This window comes from Pan troglodytes, chromosome 15, assembly GCF_028858775.2.
Source record: "Pan troglodytes isolate AG18354 chromosome 15, NHGRI_mPanTro3-v2.0_pri, whole genome shotgun sequence".
NCBI lineage: Eukaryota > Metazoa > Chordata > Mammalia > Primates > Hominidae > Pan > Pan troglodytes.
In genome coordinates this window covers 94832781-94854500 of record NC_072413.2, presented here as the reverse complement: position 1 = coordinate 94854500, position 21720 = coordinate 94832781, and the positions used below count along the sequence as shown (strand labels likewise).

Below are 21720 nucleotides of genomic sequence, written 5' to 3'. Positions count from 1 at the left end.
GTAAGTACTATTATCCTCATCTCACACATAGGGAAACGAGAGAGACAGAAAGTTAACTAGCCCAAGACCACACCTGATGGAGTCAAGTACAATCAATCTAGTGCTAGATTTGTTTGGTGTTTAGGTTTTGCTGCAATATACCGTGCTTGGTTTTTTTTTTTTTTAAGACGTTTATACTCAAATTATGGAAAGAGGAAAAGGCTGTTATTCCAAGTCTAAAAATGCTCTAGCCCCAGGTACACTTTTCTTCCAATCATCTCTATGAAATGTGGTTTTCATAATGTACTGTTCCTTAGGAATATAACTATTGTATACTGGAGCACACAGTCAAACAGATTTGCTTCCTAGCAAGTCATCACTAAGGGTTTTTCTTGTCTTACTCCCCTTTAGACAGTCTTTAATTCACCATGTAAACCATTTCCCAAATGCCACTTTCACCACCATGTCACCTCATCCCTTGCTCATGAGCAAGTGATAGCTTCTGACTACCTACTATACACGGGTTCCAAACTGTTCTTTCCTCTATGGGTCTTCATTATCTGCCACCGACTCCTTCTCCAAGTTTATTTCCTTCTCTCTTACACACATGCCCTCTTCCTCTGCTACAGGAAGACGGCCATTGGGTCATACAGTAGAATAAAAGTCTATCCTGCCTGTGCTCACGTTCATCTCCCACTTAAGATGCTGTTCTGCCTCCTCAATGATTTTCTAAACCAGTAGGTTTTAACATTTAAGCGATTAAAGACCCCTTTGAGAGCAAAAGCTAACATCTATGTTTTACATATACTCTTGTAGCTTTATACTAAAACATCATTAAGTGGGTAGCTGTTACTCCATTTCACAGATGAGGAAATTAAAGCAAAAAATTGCCCAAAGTCACACACATTTTAAGGGGCAAAACAAGGTTTTAAAACTAGGCAGTCTAGCTCTAGAATCCTTGCTCTTAACTAACTTAACTAATCCTTATTCTATAGTATTTCTCCAGAAAATATTATAAAAACTATAATATATTTTGCTATCCCAGCAAAATCATATAAAATAAAATGTTAAAAGTGACTTCAGGGATCCCCACACTCCCTAAGAGAGGCATGGATCCCAAGTAAACAACACTGGCTGCCTACCCAACTACTTACCCCTCCTCTCAATCTTTTCTAACGGAGCACCAATTTGGTTCCGGCATTCCATCCTTTTCCACATGGATCGCTGTGATCACTTTGTCCTTGCCAGTCAATGGTTTAAGTATTGATAAAATTCTGACCAAGAAAACGTGAGAGAAAGTCTGCCACAGGGCTCCTGGGAAAGCTTTCTTTGCCAGGAAAGTGAAACTCACAACACACGATAGATACCATTTTCTGCCCTTGGGTACTGTGCCTGCATGTGAAGCCTAGAAATGGAGCAGCCACCTGGCGACCACACAATGGAGAACTAACAGAGAACAAAACCAAGAAGAGGAGGGCAAAGGTGCAAGATAAGGAACCTGGGCCCTTGATGACTGCCTGAGTCAAAGTTTTCCTTTACTTGCAGCTGAAATCATCCTAAGCAATATATCCCCAGTTCCAAACTAAATCTACCCATCAAGTCTCAGCTACCAAAGCCTTACTCCATGAAGTTCCATTCATTCATTCAAATATGTATCAAGTGCTGCTTATGAACCAAAGTATTAGAAGTTTTCTCCAAATAAACTATCCCAAAGAATTCATTCTCTCCATTCTCTGAACTCCTAAGACACGTCAGTATTATACAACTTAGCACTTAATTGTTCTCCAATTGTTTCAGACATTTTTGTTTTCACTCACCAGCTAGACTAAAACCCTCATAAAGGGTGAGCCTAATCTTGTGTGGGCAGATTATGTATCCAACATGAAATACCAAATGGAATCCTGAAGGAGTTCCCTTTTGCATGAAGAACAGAGGCATTTTTGTTTGTTTATTTCTAAAGGCAAGGAGGAAAAAAAGGCAGGGTGTTTGGCTTTGTTCCTCCTTGTCAGTTGGGTTCCAGTCAGTTGATACTGCTCTGCAGAAGCTCCCTGACTAGAGGCACTCCTATTCTAATAAGGCATCATAGCCTGCTGCTATGGAAAGCAGAGGACAGAGATAACATCTTATTCCTCTCTGTCACATACACTCCACATACTCCAGAGGGAGGCCTAGTAATATTGTTAAGTGATCAGTAAATAATTACTGACTAAACCAACTAGATAGTGAATGTTGCAAAAGGGAAGGAGAAAGACAAATCACACATATTTTTACCTTTTACCATTTTTGTCATGTAGACCAGACCCCCAATACTTAGGAACACCCAGGTACTTCAGCTTACGGGTACGAATCCATTTCTGAACTACAAATTAAAACAGATCTTTGTGATTTCAATTGTTATACATAAATGATAATTTTTTTAAAAATCATTAAGAGCAAAATGTATTTATACATGCAATAAGAATTCACCTGTATTCATAAAAAAGAAAATGAAGAATACAGTATAACCAATAACGAAAAGCATTTTACGATGAAAACATTTTTATTAACCTACAAAATTGTTATCCTGCCCTTAAAATTGTCTTTAAAATGAAAAATCTACAAAAAGCATTTTTTTTAAAATCAAAACTACAGTGCAGTCATTCCTTTGTTCTAGGGGCTTGGTTCCAGGAACCCCCACCCCTCAAGACACCAAAATCCAGATGCTCAAGTCCCTCATATAAAATGGTATAATATCTGCATATAACCTCCACACATCCTCTTATATACTTTATCTCATCTCTAGATTACTTATAATACGTAATACAATGTAAATACTATGTCAATAGTTATACTGTACTAGTTTTTTATTTGTATTATTTTTTATTATTGAATTGTTATTTTTTATTGTAGCTTTTTTTTTTTCTGGAATATTTTTTATCCCTGGTTGGTTGAGTCTGAGGATGTGGAATCTGAGAATACAGGGGTGGACTATCCTGAAGTTGCAGTTTCTCTCTCTAATTATGTAATGTTTACTTGCTTCTACAGGAAGACCTATTTTTCATACCAATCTAAAAGGTTTTTCTTCCTCAATATAAAAGTCCTCAACCAGGAAATCAAGATCTAAGAGACATGGAAGAAGGACAGAAGGGACCAAAGTGACTAGGAGAGGTTCTGGCTCTCTACCTTGATATCCTGTTCTATTTCATCAATAATTCTCAATGTTTAACAATATTTCCTAAATCATAGGTCATTTATTATTAACTTCATTCTATGTATCTATATAGATAAAATCTTGATGCAACAAACCCATTAAAAGACCAGAATTCTTTCATACAAATCCCATGTAAGTGGAATTTATAAAGCAAAAAAATAACAAAGAGTCATAAAATAAGATATAATGCTCTAGGTCTTGGCTTAAAACAAAAAACTGGTCATTTTAAAAGTGTAAACGTATGTGTACTGTATTTCTTACTTTGCTCTGGTTTTGCAGCTCGTTGGTAGAACTTTAATTCAGTAAAAAGAGGTCCATTGTCACTGGGTTCCTTAAAATATAAGAGTTAATTAGTACTAGCAGTAGTTAAAATTACTGAGATATTTTCAATGAACCTTCAAAAAAGACCAACAAATCTATCTTTCTGTCCAATGTAATTTTGATACTTAAGTTTATAACTGTGTTAAGATTAAGTCAAACTCCTTAGAAATGTTCAGAGAAATATTAGTCTATTTCTTATATTGCTCAAGTTCCATTTCTATAAGTGATAAATTATACAAAATCAGATATATAGCTCAGCCTGCAGAAGTTTAAGAAAAATGTTTAAACTAATTTTCATCTTTATTAAGCTTTCCCTTAAGCAAAGATGAGCAACCATCTTAACTGTATCACCAAGGGGCTACAAGATATTTCTCAGATTTAATAAAATTTCAATACCTAATTTAACCAATTAATGCCAAAATCCCATTCCTTTCCTGTTTTCATTACGCTTATATCTGCTTTATCAGGACTGGCAAAAACAGACCTTACCACAAAGAAGAGTCCATATTATGCATCTCCTGAACAAGCATGCACGGTCCACTAACCTGCATCCTTCCTTTCTGACACAGATTCCTACACTTGTCAAACCAAACATGGGGCTCATTAACAATTGTTTTCTACCAATGTTATGGACTACATTCATTTTATATTTTTAGAGATATTAACAATTAAAATTATTACTAAAGAGACATACATTCACAAAAACGTATTTGCACAAACAAGAAATAACAGCCTGTCAGTAGTTTTGCCTTGTTAAATAAATATGTAAGAGTGGAAAAGATCTTATAATTCTGTGGACTTTTTAAATAGTAAATTTCATCTGATTAAAATTAGTATTTATTTAATGTCTGGTATTTTGTGTTGGTCATTATTTATTGGGAATTTAAAAAAAAGTTTTTAAAGCAGTGAAAACTTCAAATGAGAAAGCTAACATTTCTAAACTAATTTTAGGGTTGCTTTTCTTTTTAGGAGGTATGAGAAAAAAATTATTTTGGGCAGAATATCTTGGTTAACTGGAGTTCAAAGTTAAATAGAGCATTGGGGGAAGTGAGTAATGAGGCCTACTACCTTAAATGAGTGACAACTTATAGTTTTGGGTTGCTAGAGATGACTTTTGCAAGCACTTCACCTTTTCTTCACTCAAGATACCCTCAACTGTAGAAAACCACTCCATACTCTCTGCTCTAATTATCTCAGATTTCTTATAATTCAGAAAATAGGAATCCCCAATTAAAGTACTTAGAAGAAGGCCTGGCATGGTGGCTCATGCCTGTCCTGTCATCCCAGCACTTTGGGAGGCCAAGACGGGCGGATCACTTGAGGTCAGGAGTTCAAGACCAGCCTGGCCAACATGGTGAAACCCCATCTCTACTAAAAATACAAAAATTATCTGGGCATGGTGGCGAGTACCTGTAATCCCAGCTACTTAGGAGGCTGAGGGAGGAGAATCACTTGAACCCAGGAGGCGGAGGTTGCAGTAAGCTAAGATCGTGCCACTGCACTCCACCCTGGGCAACAAAGCAAGATTCTGTCTCAACAATAAAAATAAAGTACTTAGAGGAAAACGGATTAGCCAATCTGCAGAGTCAGGCAGTTATTAATGAGCATTTAACAGTAAATGGGCAACACACATTAACACTTGGATCACAACCTGAAAACAAGCGTGCCTTATTTGTTACAGGTAAGTATACTTTTCACCTTAACCTTGGAAGACAGTAGTATCATGGCTTGGCATGCAACAACTCCTTAAGAAGGAGGAACTAACCAACATACTGTAAGTATGAGTGCTGATTCCTTAACTTATGGACTCAGTACCCAAGTTCCTCTATAACCTATGGCTCCTTTCCTAGCAGCAATAATAGCTTGACACTTGCAAGCATTTGCAAGAGACACTTGCAGTGTTTCCAGCCAATGGCTAAGAATAGGTCTTTGGTAGGAATCACAGAATCAGCGTTAAGAAAAAGAAATTCAAAAGGAGAAATTCTGGTAAAGTTCCTCTCCAAAGCTTACCTTTGGAATAGCTCATTTATATAATTCAGGTTTGAAAGAGGTTTTCCTAAGACAAATCAGTATAAAATTCTGATTTATTCAGTTTCAACCTATGTCATATCAACTTTAACTTTCAAGTTTTCCTTCAGGCAATAATTTATTAAACCTATAATAATGAGAATCAACCATATAAATCAGGCTATTATAATGAAAGCCCACTACAAGGAAGGCTCTCTGAGCTCATTTCATACTTCTTCTAATCCAATAAACTTCCATTATCACAAAATAAAGGAGCTACTTCCTTGGCATTGCACTCTAGCCAAAGCTAGCTATTCCTGTTGAAGAAAATACCTTAACTCATAACTAAAATTTTATTAACATATTTCAAATCTAAAATACTTTGCCAACTCTATAATAGCCAAGATTTAGAAAAGAAATTGGGACTGACATTTTAACTAGAATATCACTAAACGTTTCTTTAAGACTTCTAAGTGTCAAAATGAAGATGACAACAGAAAAAAAATTAAAATGTGATATATTTCAATGGCACCAGCTAAAAGCAACTGGCTGCCATTTAAAAATGAAGCTGTACAAAATTTCTCCTTCCTACCAAAAAATTATGATATATGAATTAAAAATTCAGGTCACTTCTCACAACATCAGTGAGGAAAATCAAACATCAGTCTGCAAACTTCTTTCCAAGGAACTGTGAAATACAGATTCGTATCAGTTCACATCTGAAAAGGACCACAGTACCATTAATGACCTGTTAGGATACCATCCAAAAGCCTGACCTCTGCCTCTAGTTCTGCTACTGACATGACTAAGGGTAAGTGCAATTCAAAGAACTACTAATTTCATATTAAGCCTGTTAGCAAGAAAACACAAAAGAAAATTTCTTTCTCCTTGCATTATCCAACATTTCTCCTGCACAGTTACTTTCAGAAATAAAATATAGTGTCTGTCCTGTAGGTCAAGGATTAAAGCCCCAACCAAAACCAGAGACCAACATTTGGTACATGTGAGAACATTTTTATTATGTGCCTAACATCTACCTTGAATGGGTATGTCTTAACTTCACTCCAATGCCAAATAAGAAATTTGTGGGTTAACTATCTGGAGCTGTTTCATAAGGCAGATACATGTATTATCAGCAATAACCAACTTTTTGACAAAGCGTCCACATTAAGTTAGAAACCCTTACCAGCAGCAGAGGGTACCTGCACACCCTTACTGAAATCAAGGATAAAAATGTGCCAGCCACAAGATTCCATTTAAAATAATTAAGGTGCTCTGTGTGCCACATTCTACCAGTGGCTCTCAATCTTGATGCACAAAAGAATCACCTGGGAAGCTTTACTAAAAATACCAATAACCAGGCCCTACACCCAGATTCTGATCATACTCTACAACCAGGATTGAGAACCACTGTGTGATATGCTATTACATTATTAAGTAAAATTTCACATTAGAAAATCAATTTGCCTTTATTTCGTAACATTTGCAAGTTTTTTCTCTAATGATAAAATAATGCTCATTTTAGAAAATATGGAAACATTTTGATGTATTTTCTTCATAAATAGCCATTTTATAAGACAACCTTCATACTATATATAGAACTTTGTATCCTGCTTTTTTAGAAATAATTATAAAACTTCCCCAAAGAGTAGTACATGTTCTTTGAAAACACGATCTTTAATAGTCCATAATGTTTTAAATGACAAATGTTCATAAACAGTTCTGATTTTAATACCAGAAAGAACTGATACTCATTTTACATGTTTGTTATTTGGTGAAACATTTCAACTATTAATATTATAAAGTTGTAAGAAGGCAAATTATGAGTGGGCCTGCTCTCTATGGTACAGACAAGACAGGAAAGTGAATGACATGAGGAAGTTGAGAGTAAATGAAAAGAGTAGTATAAAGGCAATGGACAATTAATGGCTAAAAAGCATTCAAAAGAATAAATGAAATAAGCTTCTAAAGACTGCATAGGGAAAACAAACTTTATTGACAAGGTCCTTATCAGATAACTTAAAATTCAGTTAGAGAGACAGAATAAACACATTTAAAAAAACTAAAAACAACTAGTGGCATAAGAAGAATGAAACTGTAAAATAAATGTTAATACAATGAGTGCTGTGGGTGTTTATTCAGGAGAGAGTGCTAGGGGAAAAGAAGCAAATAGAAGTTACAAATTTCCCCTTCGAAGGGAAGGAGAAAGTCAGTAATATTACTGTTTTGTTTTATTTTTGGTATTTTTTTTTTTTGAGATAGAGTCTCACTCTGTAGCCCAAGCTGCAGTGCAATGGCGCCATCTCAGCTCACTGCAACCTCTGCCTCCCAGTTTCAAGTGATTCTCCTGCCTCAGCCTCCCGAGTAGCTGGGATTACAGGCAGGCACCACCACACCTGGCTAGGGGTTTCACCATGTTGGCCAGGCTGGTCTTGAACTCCTGACCTCATGTGATCCACCCACCTCAGCCTCTCGAAGTGTTGGGATTATGATCGTGAGCCACCGCGCCTGGTCAGTAGTATTGTTTTGTTTATGACATTCTTCTAGGATAACTGTAACATCCAAAAAGTTACTAAAATATTAAATGCAAAAGAGAAATCAACTGAGTATCACTGTCCTAATTACAAAGAGAAGAAGTAATAAAGGATAATGGAAACAGAACTAAATTAGGAGACAGGAGATACACAGTCCTGAACTAGGTATTTGGTCTTAAACTTAAAAATATAATTCATTACCTTAAGCATACAGAAAATACTGTTCCTGGCCATGTTTTTTCTTAACTATATAAGTTAAAAAGGCAGTAAAAGTAAAGTTACATTGACTAACAACAGAAATACTTCTAATTACTCACAATAAAGAAGAACAACAGAAATATTTCTAATTACAATAAGGAAGCACATCATTCTAAGAGAAAATACAACTTAAGTTCAGAGGCCATGTGCCATGGCTCATGCCTGTAACCCCATCACTTTAGGAGGCTGAGAGGGAAGGATCACTTGAGCTTAAGAGTCTGACACCAGCCTGGGCAACAAAGCAAGACCTCATCTCTACCAAAAAATCAAAAAAATTAGCCGGGCATGGTGGTGCGTGCCTTTAGTCCCAGCTGCTAGAGAGGCTGAGGTGAGAGGATCACTTGAACCCAGGAGATCAAGGCTGCAATGAGCTATAATTGCACCAATGCACTCCAGCCCAGGCAACAGGACGAGACACTGTCTCAAAAAAAAAAAAAAGTTCAAGTTATACAGAACAAAAAAGACATGATTATACACTGTTCCACCTTTAAGATATGACACTGGCACACTTTCCTTCCAAGACACAGAAACGGCTATGCCAACTAACTGCAAGGGGTCAGAGGTAACCATATCATTTGAACCTCAACGTTATGAGACGTCAGAAGGAGACTTGCTTTCTTCTCACAACAGAACTCTTAATGAGCCTAAGAAGAAACTCATCTTACCCATAGATTTTAATATTTTAACTGTATTATCAAAAACAAATGCACACAATATTCTGCAAATAATACAAATGACCCAATTTAATACTAAGAACTTTAGTTCCTCTGATTCAGCAACAGGCTGAATATCCCAAAAAGAATGCTATTCCATAAATGAAAAAGAAGAAAAATCCACAATGAAAGGCCATCATGAAAAGAGGCAGGAGAAATAAAGCACTGACACAACTTGAAAGGCATCGCTTTGCTTCCGCTTCCCTGCACGAGGGAATAGCTGGGACCCAGTTAGCCTTCCCACTGCAAACAAAGATAAAAACAGACTTAAAAAAAGAAAATTTCTATTTTCAGAAATTAGACAATGGACAGGACAGAAGGACTGTGACCCCCTAAGAGACAGAAAACAAAGTGAGTCCATGGCAGCCCTGGCTTTTTTCCCCTAGAGATCCTAGGAGTAAAATGGAGGAGACTTAAGCCTACAGGGCAAAAGGGGGAAGACCAAACAGAGTGCCAGGTACAGAACTCTGCTACCAAAATCAACAATGAGATTGGAAATTTTAAATTGAGAAACAGTGGGGAAAAAAACGAAAGACCAATATCCTTCACGAACAACGACACAAGAATCTTTAACAAAGTATTCACAAATCAATTCTAGCATTATGTAAAAACTATAATACACCATGACTAAGTGGGGTGTATGTTAAGAATACAAAGTTCGGTCAACACTCAAATATCAATCAATGTAATTGCCACATTGACAGAGGAAAGGAGAAAAACCCTGTGATTCATCTCAGATGTAGAAAAAGCATTCAAAAAATGAATAGGCAAACTATAAACTAGTAGAAAATGTTTAAAACACATATCTGAAAAAGGACTTGCATCCAGAAAAAAACTCTCTTACTATTCAATTATAAAAAGCAAAACAACCCAGTTATTTTTAAAAGATAAAAATAAGAGGAAAGGGGCAAAAAGAATGGAAGAGGCACTCCACAAAGGAAAATACATGAATGGCCAATAAGCACAACAAAAAACTGCCCAAAATCATTAGGCATCAAGCACGTGCAAACTGAAACTATAAGTCACATCTACATACTAACTGTAATGGCTAAAAAACAAATACACACCTGACAATGCCAAATGTTGAAGAGGACACAAAGAGAACTGTCATATATTATTGGCCAATGTGTACAAGGGCACAACCATTTTGGAAATCTGTCTAGTACTTTCTTATAAGTTTAAATAGACATCTTCCCTATAAACCAGCAACTCTAAGTATTTATCCAAGAAAAATAAAAACCTGTCTCCATAAAAACACTTGTACAAGAATGTTTATAGACGCTTTATTCATAATACCAAAAACTGGAAACAACCCCAATGTCTATCAAGAGAGCAATAAAATGAAACAAATGATTGATACACCAACAATATGGATGAACCATTAAAACGTTATGCTGAGCATAAGAAGTTACAAAACAATATATACTGTTTAATACCATTTACATAACCTTCTGGAACAGGAATAACTCATTCACAGCAAAAAAAAAAAAAAAAAAACTCAAGACAAGTGGTTGCCTCCAAGGGTGCAAGGGAGTAGGGTTTTGACTGAATAAGAACATAAGGAATCTTTTTAGTATGATGGAAATGCTCTACATTTTAAGAGGTGAGGATTACACAGGTATATGTGCTTGTCAAAAGTCTTCAAACTGTTCATTTTATATCTATGTATTTCCCCGTAAAAATCATGCCTCAATTTTTTTAAAAAAGTTTAAAAATCACTAAAAAGGTCCAAAAAAGCTGACTCCTAACTCCTAAGAGATAAAATATAAAAGAGAGTAAAACGAAACAAAATGAAAACCTTCAGAGTAATTCTAATTCCTGAGTTCTGGTTGATATGGTTTGGCTGTGTCCCCACCCAAATTTCATCTTGGATAGTAGCTCCCATAATCCCCATGTGTCGTGGGCGGGAGCTGGTGGGAGGTAATTAAATCATGGGGGCATCCCCTTCATATGTACATCTATCCCATTAGTTCTGTCCCTCTAGAGAACCCTAATACATGTATCCCATAGGAGAAAAAGTAAGGGAGGAGTTATATGTTAATTTGCCCAGATAATACATCCTGTTGGTTCTTCTATTTAACCAAAACATATTCTTCACATGTATCAAGTAATTTTGAAGAAGGGGAGTAACAAATGTTGGTAAGCAAAAAGGTACATAATTGACTTAAAAAACGGTAAAATGTCTTCTAGTTCGCCAACATATAAATGGATCTGGCTATTAGAAGTATGCTTATGTCAGATAGGATGTTGCCAATCTTTACTCATTACAAACTAATTTCAACATTATTATAGCAAAAAAGGCCCAACAATCACAATAAAATAAATAATTTAATTTACTAAAATGGAAGAAAATTGGGAATAAACAGAAAAAATTGACCAAGTCCAGAAGCAAATGCAAAATAAAATACAATAAAATTATATTAAATTAGTATAGTCTTATAGGATATAAATATAAAAAGTATCTGTAAAAGTAGCTGAAATTTCTTAAATGAGCTGAATATTTTTATTCCACATCTGCATGCCTTTATGCTTTCCTTCATTTACCCCCGAATACCAGTGCCACTTTATTTCAAGAGAGGAACTTTTCACACTCAAGTGATTTAAAACTATAAAGCTACTTTTGTGTCTTATTAAATATTTTTTAAGTTATTAAAAATGTAGTATCTTATGGTTTAATTAATTCTAGTTAATCAAAAAAGGCATTTTACAAAATACTACACCAAATCAACAGAAAAGAAACAAATTAGCTAAAATATTTCTTACCACTTTTACAACACAAGGTGCATCACTGCCAACTGACTCTGAAGAATTCATATCAGCTGTTTAAAAAAGTAAAATATTTGATATCAGAACAAGTAATATTATAAATATATTAATATTTAGGTTTGTATATCTGTAACCCTTGATAGAATACACTTCAGTTCCCAAGTATGTGTTTCAGGATATCATTACAGTACATTTCATAAATTTTAAGACTTTTATTCATGTTTTAACATATCTGAATTGAGAATGCATCTTACAATTTCTGGTTTATTCTATATGATTATCAATTACATATGGGAAACTGAGTTAAATAAGTTAAAGATTTCTTTAATTCAAAAGTACTAATGGCCTTTGATATGCTAGTGGATATTGTGAATTCCCCAGTAATACATTTCTTACATTTAATAAACTATGAAATTCTTTTAAGAGGAGAGGAGCATCTGAAGAGTAAGAAATGAGGGGGCTAAAGTTCTAAAAAGCACTAGTTTAGGAAAAACTCACCTGAACCAATAGTTCAGGATGTTGGCACTAGAACTTTTAACTGCCATCAGAATAATTTTAATGTGGCTATCATTTTATTTCATGTAAATAAAGAAGTACAGTTGCCCCAGAATACTGAGTTAGAAATATAAGGTTGCCCATATTCATTAAACAGATATTTACCAAGTACATACTAAACGTCAGTTTCTAGGAAATAGAGATTTAGCAATGAACAGGAAAAAATCCTTACTCTTACAAAGCCACCATTTCAGTGGTAAGATGCAGACCAGAAGTAAAATACGAAGTACATTTGACAGTGTGAAGTGCTATAGAGGACAAATTAAGCAGGAAAGAAAGGTAAGCAGAGTGGCCACATGGTAAGAGGGATCTAAACCTTACTGACAAGGTGTTACTTGAGCAGTGAGAGCAGGAAGGGAATAAGCCATGTATGTATCTTAGTGAAGAGCACCCCAGGGAGAACAGCACCAAGACCCTGATCTGGACTGAGCACAGTGGCTCACACTTGTAATCCCAGCACTTTGGGAGGCCAAGGCAGGTGGATCACCTGAGGTCAGGAGTTCCGAGACCAGCCTGGCCAACAAGGTGAAACCCCGACTTTACTTAAAATACAAAAATTAGCCGGGCATGGTGGTGGCACGCACCTGTAGTCCCAGCTACTCGGGAGGCTGAGGTGGGAGAATCATTTGAACCTGAAAGGCAGAAGTAGCAGTGAGCCAAGATCATGCCACTGCACTCCAATCTGGGCAACAGAGCGAGACTCCATCTCAAAAAAAAAAAAAAAAAAGACCCTGATGTAGGAGTGTGCTTGACATGTTTGGAAAACAAGGAGGCAAAAGTAGCTGGGGGAAACAGTGAGGCAGAAGAGGAGAGACAGATCAGAAAGCAGCAGGGAACAAACACGATGGGCTTAACAGGTAACATAAAGGTTTTGGCTGTCACTATGAATAAGATGGGGAGCCACTGGAAGAGGGTTAGCAAAATCAGACTATGGTAATAAAGACTTCTTTGGGCTGCTTTGTGGAGAATGGAGTATAGGGGCAAAGGGCAGAAGCAGGCAGATCAGTTAAGAGGCTATACCAATAGTCTAAGTATATGGATTATACCTCAGTAAAGCTACTAAAAATTTTTCAAAGGCTTGGTACAAAAACAATGTAAAATAAAATATATTAAAAAAATTTGTAAAGCATCATATACAAAGATCAAGAGCCAAAGGGCAGCAAGACGGCTGAAGCACAGACTTTGAGGAGATAAAAGGGATGAAGATAAACGTTGTATAAGAAGGGACTTGTATGCCACTCTTTAAAAGTCTGGCACCTTATTTGAAGGACACTGGGGAGTCATCAGAGAGGTTTAAACAGGATGATCATATTATCTGATCAGTATACTTGGTCATAAAAGCCATACTGAAAACAATGGTGTGCAAGGTGGCAAGACTGGGACAGAGAAGATTCAGTGCTACAGTCACAGTCCAGACAAGACATGATAATGACCTGACCAGGACAGTGGCTGCAAAGATGGAGAGAAATGAATGGATCTGAGAAGTCACCCAGGTAAAGCAATAGGACTAGAAAAGGAACTAGGATATTAGTGAAGGAATGCTCAAGAATGCCTTCCCAGTTTCTGGCTTCAAGGCTGTCATTCATTGAGACAATCCTCATGACAGGATCAGGAGATAAAAGATGATGATACAAGTTTTAGAAATGCCTGTGGAACATCTAAGTAGAGATCCCTTATAGGCCAGCGGCTACAGGCCTGGACTCAGGAAATCAAGTCCTAGGCTACAGATAAAAGACAGGGAAATCAACGGTAAAGAGACAGCAGGAGAAGCCTGATATCACTCAGAAAGAATATATAGAATAAAAAGTGAACCTAAGAAGAAAAGCCAGAGCACACAGAAGTGCCTATAAAGATGACCAAGTATAGCCAGAAAAGCAGAAAGAAAACTAGGAAAAAGGTATGCTACCATAAAAGATAATGGAAGCAATTGTTATGAGAAACAAAGATAAACAGTATCAAATGCTACAGAAAAGAAAATGCAAAGAAAATTCAAAAGCAATCTTTTTAATTCATTAACAAACTGCTGACGATCTTGAATCTGGCTGTTTCAGTGTATCACAGAGACAGAGACTGGAGGCGACAATACTCAAGCAAGTCCCTCCTTTTACAGATTAGTCATCCCAACCTTACAAAAGTAAAGTTTTATTACAGAGGTCAAATCATTGCCTATTAAAAATACTATTAGATGGCACCTTTTGATGATAAATACAGATAAAACAGATGAGACACACACAGGGCAAGTTTTAACTTTGCAAAAGGTTACAAAAGCAAATTAATATAAAATGAAGAACCTATTTTTTTAGAGACAGGTTTCTATTAATACAGGATGGCATAAGTCCACATATCCTGTAGTAAAGACAGCTTATCTAATCTACCATCTCTCCTCCATCACAAGATCAAAAATATATACCTGGCTAATATAGCCACTACTCTTTAATGGTTTACAGGGATTTTTGCCATAAATCAGAGATACAGCCTAGTTCACTGGAATGGGTTTGGCTCTAAACAAAACCAGAGAATCAACATATATTTCACAAAAAGGGTGCCACTGGCCGACAGGAATCATATGCATAAAATATGATAAAGCACTAGATTTCAAGCTATGTTTCATAAAGATAGCTCCAGAAACTGCAACTGACCAAGGGTGGACCACTGCTCCTGGAGCAGGTGAAGTGGGACTCCTCTTGAGTAAGACCAGTGATCTTTTACCTACCAGTGGTTCTCAAACTTTAACATGCATCAGAATCACCTTGAACAAACACTGCTGGGCCCTCTCCCTACAGTTTCTGATTCGTAGTCTGAGGTAAGGCTCAAAAATCTGCAGGTCTAACAAGTTCCCAAGTGACACTAATCTATGTCGTATTATTAGTATTCTGAGTAAGATATTGCTAAAAATAAAATTTTATAAACCTCCATGGTAGAAATTAATTAATTAATCTGAGATTGGAAGTAGAGTGAGAACACAGAATGGAAAAGTTAGAAAAATCAGAAGCAAATATATTTATTGGTGAAGCAGACAGCTTTAGAAGCAATCAGGTAAAATATTTTTTAAGTCCATAATTTAGTTAACCTAACATAATTTCAGGATTCCACAACGGGTCCCCAAAAATTTCAGAATAAGTATGCTAGTTATCTGCACATTTAATCAGGCCTAATATGCAGTTTCTAGGTAATTCTCCTAGTTCCAGTATGATGGCTAAGAGGGTTGCACTGAAAGAAAAAAGAAACTCACACTTGTAAAAGATTTGCAAACCTCTAAATCAGACAAACACGGAGGGAATAAATCCCACATAGGTGGAGGTGGGAGGGGAAAGATACGTACATGGGTTTCTTTGGGTCTCAAAAGAGATTAAGATTATATAAAGTATCTTAAAAATCTAAAGTCCTAGTGCTCACTAATGATAGTATTACAGCTATTTTATCCTCCTTTTCTGTTGTGACTGCATTAACAATTTCCACTCCTATGTCAGAGATGCATTTTTGCTTAATCAGAAACTATTAAGTTGACTGCAGATTATTAGGAACATCCCATAACAGCTCATAAATGAGAAACCATTTTCATAAGAAAACATATAAATCTTTGGATTGATCATTAGAAGCAGTCACACACTTACCAAGATATATACAGCCAAAGCCTCCTTGGCCAATGGGTAATCCTACTTTCCATTCCTTTTTTGCCATGTCAGTTATTATCTCTCCAACTGCAAATTGTTCTGCAAGATGTCTCTTTGCAGAGCTCTGTCTTCCAGCTTGAGCTGCTTTTACACGAGGCATTTTCACTATAACATAAAACAAAGAAACGGTCAAAATTCTAATCTTAGAAGTGTTCAAAACATTTTTCCCTAAGGAAAACTTCCGTACGGAGATGCTGTTCAAATTCCTACTTACTCCAAAACTTAAAGGATATATGTTAATTCTGACTTATAATGGCTCAAATCCTATTTGATTATCTCTTAACTTTGGAGAAGAAACAATAAAATCATATATGCAATTATTTTCAAGGAAATAATTAGGTGTAAGTCCAATGGCATAATGATCAACTACAACTAAAAATGCTATTTAATAACAACAAAGAATTGCTCTATGAAGCTGAGAGGGAAAGGTGCATCCAATTAGAACGCACATTTTATAGGAACAAAATGAAGAGTTTATTAAGGTCAATACCGATATGATAGAACACAGTGCAGAGATTGAAAACATAAGGCAACTGAACACAAGGGGAAGGGGCAAAGGTTCCCGGGACATGCTAGTAAATGCTTTACACAGGTTCCCATCCATCCTCATGACTCTGTGAAGATTACATTATCACCTCCATTTCGAGGAAACTAAGGCTCAGCAAGCTGGTAAGTGGTGGAACAACAGAAAATTGCACCGGTGACCACCTGGCTCCAAGACCTCACCAACATGCTCCACAATTATGGAAGTCACTGTGAGGAAGGAGCACAACCTTCTAGAGTGACAGGAAAAACTGTGGCTTAATCATCTGGGCAAGGCTGGTGACACCCAGAATTCCTAAGCTTTCTTTCCCATTAACTATCCTTTAGGAGATGAATCTTGATTCATTTTTCTCACTGACACATAAGTTTAACATAACATTCAGAGAAAGCAGTGTTTTATTGTGAAAAGAGTACTGACTGGAATCAAAAGACCTGGATTGCAGGTATGACACCAGCTGGTTGGGTAATCTTGATAAAGTCACTTCACACTGTGCTTCAAGTGCCCTCAGGTGTAACTCACTTCGTTGACTGAAGGAACTCAATTTGTACTAGTATGCATGTGAACATGTGTTTGTTGTGTGATTTCAAACTCTCGGTTCTATAAATATTAATCAAAAAAGATTTAAAATAAGTATTTGTTAGGTTCCACAGTTCCCTAAAAACATACTGGAGATATAGAAAAGAAAGAAGGTTAATAAGAATGATTAAGACAAGTATGCAACACTTGAAATGGCTATTCAGATGAAAGAAGTCTGTAGCTCAGTTTTGAGCTCAGTTTTGAGCCTAGACATGCTACATACATACACACTAGATTCAACTGGAATTTTTCAGCAACTCACCCACTATCACTCCAAATACACAAACTCCTTATCTGAAAATGTTCCTTATTAATTTACTGGGGACTTCTAAATTGAATTTTTTCCTATAGAATACTAATGCATCTTCGCTGTCTAAATCTTCTCTAAGTTAACAAAAACATCTTCAAAATAAATAAAAGTGTCTCTTATTTCTTCATGTCAATTAGTTCTCTTAATTAATCTGTTTTTACTCATGGTAAAATGTTGCAAAATGGAATTTCAGTGCCAACCAAGCTAGCCTAGACTCAAAACACCAAGAAAGGTTACTTCTACACCTATGGTAGTAAACCAAATAAAAGAAACAACTAAAACACATAGTATTTCCAAATATTAAAACAGATGCCCTTCTGAATTTTAACCCACTTTATCAAATCATCAGAGTAATCTCTTATTTGACTGGTTCCTTATAGTAATCAAAATAGTTTAAAATGAGTGGACAACATGTTTTTTATCTTTATATATCTCAAAATAGTGACTGGACAATCTTTTGTGTTTTTCTGAAATTCCTTTCCAGAAGTGACAAAAATATCATATTTTAAATGAAATATTCTGGCTCAGCATCTATTCAATGTAAATTGTGGTCAATAAAAAGTGATTTTCCTCCAAATAAAGCTGTTTGCTTTTATTTTTAGTTTTATTTCTGTGGCCAACTAATTGAAACTAATTGTAATAATTAATTAAGGCTTGGAATGACTTTCTTTCCTAAAAATAGTCCCACAGAACAGCATCATCGCTGTCAGTCTCTTCAATATGCTTCTAAATCACAGCTCCTGAAGGTTAACGCTGGACATGGTGGAGGCAGCAGCACAGCTGTTTCATCTCCCTGAATTCCCCCATAAAACTGGACAGGACAACTGGATAGCAAAACTCAACACCTACGGACAACCTCTCCAACCAAATGGAGGGACAGTATCCCTTTATCTCTACAAAATTTGAGCAGGTGAAGACAGACCATGACAAACAGCAGTAAGATCTGTGTGGTATCAGCAACTGTAAAGAAGGAAGCAGAAGAAAGTATGGTGCCTCTGATAAATCTTAGGATCCAAAAATTATCAGGAGCTACTTCTTAGAAGCACACAAGACACTGAGAAAAGCAACTGAAAGAAGAAGGGCTCTGCCACTCCCACAGCCAGGAAGTGCAAGGGGTCCTTGGTGAGGTCTCAAGAGGCTGAAGCCTGTTGCCTCTACAACTCTCAAAACTAACCAGCCAAAGCCCCTTCTAGGTCAAAGCCTCAGGCTGAGAAGAAACTGCTAGGGATGAAGCCAAAGTGAACATCACAAGGATAATACGAAGAAAGGAAAAAGAAAGTTCAAATGAAAATGGATCTATTAAGTTAGCCTCAGTATTTTGGAATACTACACAAAAACAAGTGAAGAGTGGGATCTAGAGAATGACATACACTCACCCTGAACCAGACTATCTAAAACTAATTGCATATAAGGGAAAACTGGCTGCATACGAAACTCAGCAACAAAAATGGATCAAAGCCTAGTGCCACACTAAGTTGGTATTTTTAAAGAGAAAAAAAAATCCCTTTAGAAAAGTACATAAGAAAACATGCCTCCCAAAAGGTTGATAGCTATAAATTAGTATTTCAAAACAAGCTAAAAAACACTTTATGTACAGACTAACATCAATCAGAATTAGAAAAATTCAGAAATCAGATGACAGAATAATTGAAAATGAAAGACAAAAATCAGTTTGGAAATAAAAACTACATAAGAAGGAACATAAGAGTAAATAAAACTTTTTAATGACAAGAGAAATAGAAAGTGAAAAGGAAAAAAAACAAAAAAATCAAAAAGGACCAAAAAGTGTTTAAGAAAACATACACAAAAAAACCAACATACATATAACAAAGAAAAATCAAAGCAAGGGAAAAGAATATTAAAAATCATTTAATTCAAGAAAACTTTCCTGAACTTCATTTAAACATAAAACTACATTTTGAAAGGTCATATCACATACATTTGAAAAATCAACCCAGAATGACCATCACCAAGATATAATTTAGTTAACTTAATAGTAAATGAAAACACTTTTTGAGCATCTGCAGATATTTTATAAGGAAAATAAAATCAAATTGTCATCACTTTAACAGCAACATTTTATGCCAGGGGGAAAAAAAGTAACATATTTAAGACTCTAAGAAAGAAAACATGAACCAAAGATTTTATACCCAGCTAAATTTCGAGCATAAAGACTGCTAAGTGTTATCAATATAGAAAACAGCAATAAGAATCTACTAGAGAAGAAGCCCAGTAGAAGGGGTCTGCCACTCCCATAGCAATATCCAAAATGACTAAAGAAATGTCAGTATCAGTGAGCAGTAAATATATACTTGTAGAACTGAGACTCAACAAGGGTTATAAAAGAGAGAAAAGAGTATATAATGGGCAAATGTACTGACACTGTAGATATAGTACAACTATCAAAAAATGGGATAACATATGCAAAAAAGGCAACTTTCCAGAAATCATATTGTGATACTTGATTTTGTTAACTAAGACTGTTGTGTGCATACATGTGGAATGATGCAAATGAGTAATTACGTGATATTATTATTCTATCATTCTCTTGTGTCCCTGAATCAGGATTCAGATATGGAAGAAAGAGACAGAGATAAAAGATAGAACAGGTAAAGGTAAAAATGCTGTACTTGGAAATATTTTTAGTTCAGCATGTATCTTTAAAATAAACACATACACAGAAACACATCTTTGTATTTCCTAGCCCCATTCACTAAAAAGCTTAGAAACAATAATCAACCCAGCAGCAAATAGCATCCCTAGCAAACAAATTGTAGTCTTAAAATACCACTTCCCATGAAAAGAAACCAGGTTCCTTAACAAAATGATTATTGCTCCTATAATTAATATTTACCAAGGGATCAAAACTGGAAATCCTCTCATACTCAATGAGCATGCCCAGTCCACTCCCACTTCCCTCTCAAAAAAAAAAAAAAAAAATTAAAAGAAAACACTCCTAAGCAAAATCTGTACTTTATTTCCTGTAAACTATTAGTAACCTCTGCTCATTTTTCTTTTGAATTATTAGTCTTGCTTTTTATTTCCAGGCACATCTTATATGTTGTATATTAAACACAGTAGCTCTGTGTCTTGCGCATAAACGTTAAGAAGTCACTGAAATATACTCAGCTGCTCTGCAAGAGGCCACTATGACAGAAATATTTCTTTAAAATGTATCTAAATGAAACTCCCTCCTGTGGCTTCTAATGGAAAAAGATGTGGAGAATTCCCTCTTGCTCTTGCTGGCCCCTATAATCTCAGGTGGCCTCAGGCAACCAAAGGCCCTGTCAATCCTTAGGGCCTGCTTCAGCCAGGTATAAGCAGGGCCAATGGTAGTGTATTAATAAATATTTGTTCAATACTTATCTTTTAGCATCTTGAGAAACACAAAAGACTTAAATACAGCTGGTATACCACATACTCATATAGAGCTATTTAACACAAACTTCCTAGAAAAAAAAAATTATACTTGGTGGCAGTTATAATTTTTTTAGTGTGCTGCTGAATTCTATTTGCTAACATTTTATTTAGGAACAAGACTGATATTCAGACGAGATCGGGCACACTCAGGGTGGTATAGCCATAGACAAGACTGATATTCATAAGAATGGTCTGTAGTTTATTTTTTCTGCTACATTTATCTGTTTAAGTATCAATATTATGCTCACTTCATAATAAGATTTTGGAAGCTTTTCTTCCTTTACCACAATCTAAGGAGTTTAAGCAGCATTTGATCTATTCCTTAAGGTTTTGAAGACTTCAACTGCAAAAGTCTGACACTACAAAGTGTTGGAAAGGAGTTGGAACAAACAGAACTCTCCTACACTGTATACTGTTTCGATCATTTTGAAAATTCATTTGGCAGTACCTGCTAACCGACCCAGCAATTCAACTTCTATGCATGTACATGTCCACCCAAAGACATGTACAAGAATGATAACAGCTTTATTCACAACAGCCACAAACTGGAAACCGGTATGTCCAACAACAGGAAAATGAATATAGTAAGACGGATGGACATACCAAACACTGTGTTAAGAAAAAGCAGCACCAGACAGAAGAGTACATACTATATTCCATTTACATGAATTTCAATAATAAATCAATGGTGATACAAATCAAACAGCAGATATCACTTTGGGGACTAAGGGTCAGAAGAAATGGCTGGAGGTGGATGGTTCCTAGGGATCTGGTAGCATTCTATATCCCAATCTTGGTGTTTAAACAATTGGTTCATGTTATAGAAAGTAATCAAGAAGTATACTTATTATTTCATCCTGTTTATTTATGTAA

At 35.9% G+C, this 21720-nt stretch overlaps 1 protein-coding gene across 6 annotated transcripts in view; it reads right to left on the bottom strand.

Annotated features, from left to right (window-relative positions):
* VRK1 (VRK serine/threonine kinase 1) overlaps positions 1-21720 on the bottom strand; it is a 134544-nt gene that overhangs the window by 82145 nt on the left and 30679 nt on the right. For all 6 annotated transcript variants that reach the window (XM_063793119.1, XM_009428427.5, XM_510157.9 and 3 more), the window contains exons 2-5: positions 15938-16102; positions 11766-11821; positions 3431-3500; positions 2251-2338 (exon numbers count right to left, since the gene is read on the bottom strand). In XM_063793119.1, coding sequence (XP_063649189.1) covers positions 2251-2338; positions 3431-3500; positions 11766-11821; positions 15938-16097 — 374 coding nt within the window. In that variant the 5' untranslated portion in view covers positions 16098-16102. The remainder of the gene's footprint in view (positions 1-2250; positions 2339-3430; positions 3501-11765; positions 11822-15937; positions 16103-21720) is intronic.